The sequence below is a fragment of the Syzygium oleosum genome, unplaced genomic scaffold (genome assembly GCF_021117445.2).
Source record: "Syzygium oleosum isolate NSW1041296 unplaced genomic scaffold, Sole_v2.1 Sole_v2.19, whole genome shotgun sequence".
In the NCBI taxonomy this organism is placed as follows: Eukaryota; Viridiplantae; Streptophyta; class Magnoliopsida; order Myrtales; family Myrtaceae; genus Syzygium; species Syzygium oleosum.
In genome coordinates this window covers 259,464-265,918 of record NW_026607503.1, presented here as the reverse complement: position 1 = coordinate 265,918, position 6,455 = coordinate 259,464, and the positions used below count along the sequence as shown (strand labels likewise).

The 6,455-nt window shown below is 47.3% G+C and overlaps 1 protein-coding gene across 1 annotated transcript; it reads right to left on the bottom strand.

Annotated features, from left to right (window-relative positions):
- Positions 1-5,058: 5,058 nt before the first annotated feature.
- LOC115666909 (chitinase 2-like) lies at positions 5,059-6,338 on the bottom strand. Its single transcript, XM_030588552.2, has one exon. The coding sequence runs from the start codon at positions 6,174-6,176 to the stop codon at positions 5,244-5,246; it is 933 nt and encodes a 310-aa protein (XP_030444412.1). The 5' UTR covers positions 6,177-6,338; the 3' UTR covers positions 5,059-5,243.
- Between the last annotated feature and the right edge of the window lie 117 nt (positions 6,339-6,455).

Genomic DNA, 6,455 nt, shown 5'->3' with positions numbered 1-6,455 from the left:
ATTATGTGACCGAAAGGTTGATGTATTACCAACCCTAATAAGCTAATTAAACCTCATTTAGGTATTAACCCCAACGACGAGAAAAGTGCCATAAAAGTTCTAAACCTTTTGTATTAATGCCAATTTAGTCGTAAACCTTTTTTTGGTGCCAATTCAGTCCTAAACCTTTTGCATTGATGCCAATTTAGTCCTAAATATTTTTTTGGTGCCAATTCAGTCCTAAACCTTTTAAATTAGTGCTAATTCAGTCCTAAACCTTTTGTTTTTGTGCCAATTTAGTCATTCCGGTCAATTTTGACCGGAATTTGCCGACGTGGACGCCTGCCGGCCGGCGACCGGTCAACGGCGCCGACGTGCGCCGACGTGGCGCTGACGTGGACAAATTAAATAATATTTTAATATTTTATTGAATTTTTATTTTTTCCTTTTTTTTCTTTTTTTTTCCACTTTTTTTTTGGGTTTCTCCTTCCTCTGGCCGGTCGCCGGTCCGGCGACCAACCAGAGGCCAGAGGCCAGAGGTCGGCGAGCTCGACCTCGCCGGCCACTGGGGAGGGTGGCCTCGCCTTGGTCGGGCGAGGCTCGACCTCGCCAGATCCGGCGAGGTCGGGCCTCCCCGACCATGGCGAGGCTCGAGCCCTCGCCCGGAGGCCGCGGCGAGGGCGAACCTCGCCGGATACTGGGCGAGGTCGGGCCTCGCCCGACCATGGCGAGGCTTGAACCCTCGCCGGGAGGCCGTGGCGAGGTGAGCCTCGCCACGGTCGGGCGAGGTCCGACCTCGCCGGATCCTGGGCGAGGTCGAGCCTCGCCGGCGGTTGGGCGAGGCTCGACCTCGCCAGATCCGGCGAGGTCGGGCCTCGCCCGACCATGGCGAGGCCGCCCTCCCCAGTGGCCAGCGAGGTCGAGCTCGCCGGCCTTTGGCTTTTGGCCGGTCGCCGAACCGGCAACCGGCCAGAGTAAGGAGAAACCCAAAAAAAAAGTGGAAAAAAAAGAAAAAAAAGGAAAAAAATAAAAAATTCAAAAAAATATTATTTAATTTGTCCACGTCAGCGCCACGTCGGCGCCGGTGGCCGGCCGGCCAGCAAGCGTCCACGTCGGCAAATTCCGATCAAAATTGGCCGGAAGGACTAAATTGGCACAAAAACAAAAGGTTTAGGACTGAATTGGCACAAATTTAAAAGGTTTAGGACTGAATTGGCACCAAAAAAAGGTTTAGGACTAAATTGGCACTAATGCAAAAGGTTTAGGACTGAATTGGCATCAAAAAAAGATTTAGGACTAAATTGGCACTAATGCAAAAGGTTTAGGACTTTTATGGCACTTTTCCCCCCCAACGACTAATGTCAAGGCCACTTGAGGATATCAACTCGGGTTATGAATATTGTCATGCATGAAAGATCGATAAATAAAAATCTACTTTCAAAACTAGAACCATCTCCAACAATGCAAAATTCATTTCTATGATGGAAGAATACTATATTGTAATCTCAAAATTACGATAACAAATCGAATGAGGGTTAGCCGGTGCGGTTGCTCTCCACGGCTGTGCGGTGCTTTGTATAATTAATTTTCATCAAACGTAAATTGTATTCATGAAACTTCGCATGAAATTTTTATAGCCCGTCCTCTTGTGTGTTGAGTTAGGTATTGCAAGATCTTCTATCTCGCCTACCCTGAATTACATAGTTTTGCATCCGTCACTCTTAAGATAGATGTTACATATACAAGTTCCATCATGAACAATTGGAAAACCATATGAAAGGATCCGTTTGTTTGAAGGAAAACTATTTTTAGGAAATTATTTTATGAATTTTCGGTGTTTTGATGACGGAAAACTAATCGATCTACGGAAAACGTTTTTAGTGGGCTGAAAACAACAAGTTTAGATTTGGAGAAAACGACTTCCCTTTCTGGCAAAAAAAGGAAATCATTTTCTCTAAGCTACCAAACAAATGAAAACTAGCAATTTTCTTTGAAAATGATTTCCATGGAAAATATGTTCATTTACCGTAAAGTTTTCAGTGAAGCAAAGTTTTACAGAAAATGAATGATTTGGAAATGTATTTTCTTAAAAATGATCACTTGTATTGTTTACTAAAAAATAAATGAACAAAAAATATTTTCATCGTTCTAAAAAATATTCAGACATAAATTGTTATCTTCATTTTTAGAATAATGCTCTCGAAATCATTTTTTTTTTGCGAGACAAAACAGAGAGCCTTAAGTGCAATTAATGCCGTGATTTTGAGAAAGAAAATTAAATTTGCACTAACTAAAACTACAAGAAAAGAGAGAGAAAATAGAAGAAAAAGATAACATGAAATATCTCTATGAGTGGCCAAGTTGGGCCGTGCCTAACCGCAATCTGCCTCCGCCATTCACTCGGCTTGGCAAGTCAACGGACGTCGAAGCTAGCTTCTGTCCATCGAAAGAAGCAATTGACTCAAAAAGAAGAAAACAGACGTGACGTTACTGCCGACCTTCCCCTTTCTATCTATAAATGAATTTCTATAACAATAAATTCGTTCGTTCCGTACATATAACGTCTCCGATCTTCCGTCGCCGTTCACACCGGGAGTTCACGATATCCACGCCCGCCACATTGTGCATAAGCACAATCATACACGGATGTTTCCATGACGTTCGAGATCGTCTTCTGATCATATATATATGTTTACGATTTTGCATTGTCTGGATAATACGAGACTATAGTTTCGAGTTCATGATGAGCAATCGAATGTTATTGAAACTAAAATAAGGTGTCACGTTTAGAGTCAACTGTCTGGGGGGGTAGTTTCATTGCTTTTTGCATCAATAATGCGAAAGATTTGATGTTTTCCTCCCACTTTCCAAAATGGTCGGCAGGAACGGTCTCAGTCATGCACAATCTCTCTTGGCTCAGGTCCTCGCACTCCCAAAAGTTTCGTTTTATTTAATAAAACCAAAATTGAGAAGGAAAAAAAAAAAACGATAACGGGAGGCCACCTGGCGTGCAGTTTATCTTCGTCCAGGGCCGCCTACACGGGTGGAAAGATTAGGACTCGACCCGTTGATGAAGTTTACAGGGTGTTTCACGGGCTTCTAGATAGTCAAAGTATTTGCCCTCGTGCGTGTGCCGTGACGATTTGACGACCTATGGCTAAGTAAAATCAGCAGAGTCCCAACGAGCCTAGCGATTCGTAGATCTCTTGACTCCTGTGGAAAGAAGGGAGAGATGTCAAAGAAATGGTCATTTTCGACACCCACGACGGAGGATTCTTTCTCGCAATTGCGGTTTTCCTCATCTGATCTTTAGTAGCCATTGCTGTGATTGGGAAGTTGACTAAATGATATAAAGTGGGGCGAAGTCGGTTTCAAGCGCGTGTTCTCGTCGTAAAAGAGCAGGGGAAAAGATCGAATTAGCTAATGAATGTGACAGCAAAAGGCAGGGTTAGCTCCACTTGATGATTACTCTCTGCTGGACTTTGAAGTTTTGGTCAGGCTTTTAGGTCTTTTGCGATGGTGGGGGATCACGATAGGAATGGCTGTGGGTCCCGTCGTCGTCTTCTCCTCTTTGGGTGTTCCAATCTGCAGTGCGGCCTCGTTCCACGAGAATCTTCTTCCACATCTCTGATTTGAGTTTGGTCTTCAACTGTGTACCGATTGTGAAACCTCACCCAAGGCTGCAAAACACCAATCCTGCCTGAGCTTTCGGCTCAGGCGTGCCGCCTTGCATCGTCGTCGAGATCTCCAGGACCGTACGATCCTCGTTGGCCCGTGGTCTCGAGGGAGCCTTTCGGATTTGGAGGGTTTGGCGAGTTATCGCCTCTAGATGTCGAGGCTCTCCTTCGTGTAACGGTACAAAGACATTGTTCAGCAACGAATAGTGAGCGAACAATTGCTGCCGATCAAATCAAAATTGGTCACTAGGAAATACTGCTCTAGCGACCGAATAGTATAGTTGGTCGCCGGCTTAGTGGTTTAGTCGCAACAGAAGGACTTCTGTTGGGTCACCATAAGCTATTAGAAGCTGGTGCTTGTCTGCGACTTTGGCAACGAGACAAAGACCCGTGGCCACATCGCCTCTCGGTCGCGGCCGGTCGGCCCTAGTCGCCGTCATCCTCACGCCCATTTTGGCAGCCCTTGGTCTCCGTCACCACGAGTGAGAAAGAAAAATGTGTCGGGGAAAGACAAATCTTGTTGATCTCTCTCTAATTCGTGTTTTATCTCGCTATGTATCTATCTAATTATAACTTATCAAAAATAATCTCAGCTTAACATATGTGACAACCACGAGCATAATACTTTTGTATTTGGCACTCCACGAAGTTACCGATGGATATCTTGTACTAGACTGAGGGTATATCTGTGTGTGTGCGGCGCGGAGGGAGGGCAGGGAACAATCGTCATCTCATAACCTAACGGGGCTCGGAATTCAAGAAGTCCGCCATTTGAAATTTCAAGCTTGTCCCGAACGTCGGGTTATCTACGCGCCACCCCGATTACGTACATCGGAAACCCGAAGATCACCCGCTAAAAAGGCGGAGGGTTGGGAGCCCGATTGATTTCGACCCGACCTCACTTGAATACAAGGATTTCCTACTTGTGCCGTCGTTGATAGTGATCCACATGGTTAATCTTTTGTTGGGCTAGAGCCGATCTTTTTCCCACATTGGATAACTCGTGGCCCAACAAAACTACTCAACTTATCGTCCCGTTTCAATCACATTATAATACCCAAGATTCCGGACAAGAATAGGCTCAAGCAAAGCACTACTACCCAACAAACCAATCCGCTCAAATTCTGTCATTTTGAAAGGCCAAGCTTGTCCTAGTGTTCAATGTGGGTTCGTTTGATACGATTTGTCATTCGTCATATCGGGTGATTTATAGATATACATCAGGGCCACGTTCTCCTCCAACCCAATTGAAGAAAGCTCTATCTGAGATCCTCCAACCCAATTGAAGAAAGCTCTATCTGAGATCGGCATTCCGTGAGTAGGACGGAAGATGCACGCACAAACAATAGTATCCCGAGAAAAGGAAAATTACAAATATTTCGTTGGTCAGCCCGTGGCTGTCTTAGGTATAATATGACTATCATTATTCACAAATCCTTGATATGTATAGATTACACATCTTACAAGTATACATCAAACCACAAGAACGCGTAGTAATAGTATAGCATGCAACAAAATCGTACACAAAGCACACGGACAGCCACGGACTACGGTAGCAACTCTGTTGTTTTTTCCCCAAAACGACATCTAGGGAGAAATGGCGAGCAACGCCTGCGACTGCTTCTCGTACTTGAAGCCCTCAGCCTTGGAGTCGTCGGCGCACCACGCGAAGATCCCGTGCAGCTTCCCCTCGCTCTTCAGCCTCCCGCACGCCGTGAAGAACCCGTTCGCCGGCGACAGCCCACCGCTCCCGTCGCTGATGAAGCTCACCAGGACCTTCCCCCCTCCGTAATTCTGGCTCTGCTCGTTGAAGTAACCGATGAACTGGGACACGGTCGTCCCCGCGTCGTACGCATAGAACTGGAAGTTGACGTAGTCGATGAGGTGGCCGTACCTACTCCACAGCGCCAGGTAATGGCTCTGGACCGCGTCGTCGGCGTACGGGGCGATGGACGCGAAGGAGATGACGCCGCGGCTCTTGAGGGTGCTTATCAGCCGCCCGATGCACTCGGCGAAGGTGTCGGGGTCGGCCCGGAAGCTCTCGTAGTCGATGTCGATGCCGTCGAGGTGGTACTGTTTGATGATCGCGGTGAGGGAGGAGACGGCGTTGGAGACCCAGGAGTCGGTGTCGGAGGGGGAGAAGTAGACGGTGCTGCCGTCGCCCACGGAGGCGCCGCCGAGGCTCACGGCGACCTTGACCTTGGAGTTGCCGGACTTGATGGAGGCGACCTGGGTGGGGGTGAGGTTGTCGGTGTCCCAGAAGACGTTGAACCGGCCGTTGGTCGGGGACGACGACGAGTCGTAGTCGATGGCGAAGGAGAGGATGAAGTGGAACTCGACGCCCGGGCGGATCGGGACGTCGGAGAACCGGACGCCCTTGAACTCGGCTCCGATGTACTCCCGGTACAGGCCCGACGGCGCGTTCGGAGACGGCGAGGATAGCGATAGCGACGCTTGGGGTGCGAAGAGGGACAACAGTAGGACTAGTTGAACGGTGGAGGAGAGCTTGGATTGGCCCATTTCGTTTTCTCTTCGTCTTTCTGTATTTTCTTTCGCTACGAGTGAAGATGTCTTGGTGATTGAATTTGGTACATGCTGTTTAGATGGAGATTAGTGGTAATTTATAGGGAGACTAGCACATTGAGAAATCGATTTGTCATGAAAGTGAAGTGATCATTTGGGCGAGTGCGAGTGCGAGTGCGACGTGCCGTTTAAGTCGTTTTTTGTCTTGTTGAACCCTGTCATTTTGTGATGCTGCGTTGCGTGTGTTGATTTGCTTTCCGTGGAGGGGAGACAAAA

Excerpts from the sequence above, each read along its gene's own strand:
- LOC115666909 (XM_030588552.2), bottom strand. The coding sequence starts at position 6,176 with ATGGGCCAATCCAAGCTCTCCTCCACCGTTCAACTAGTCCTACTGTTG.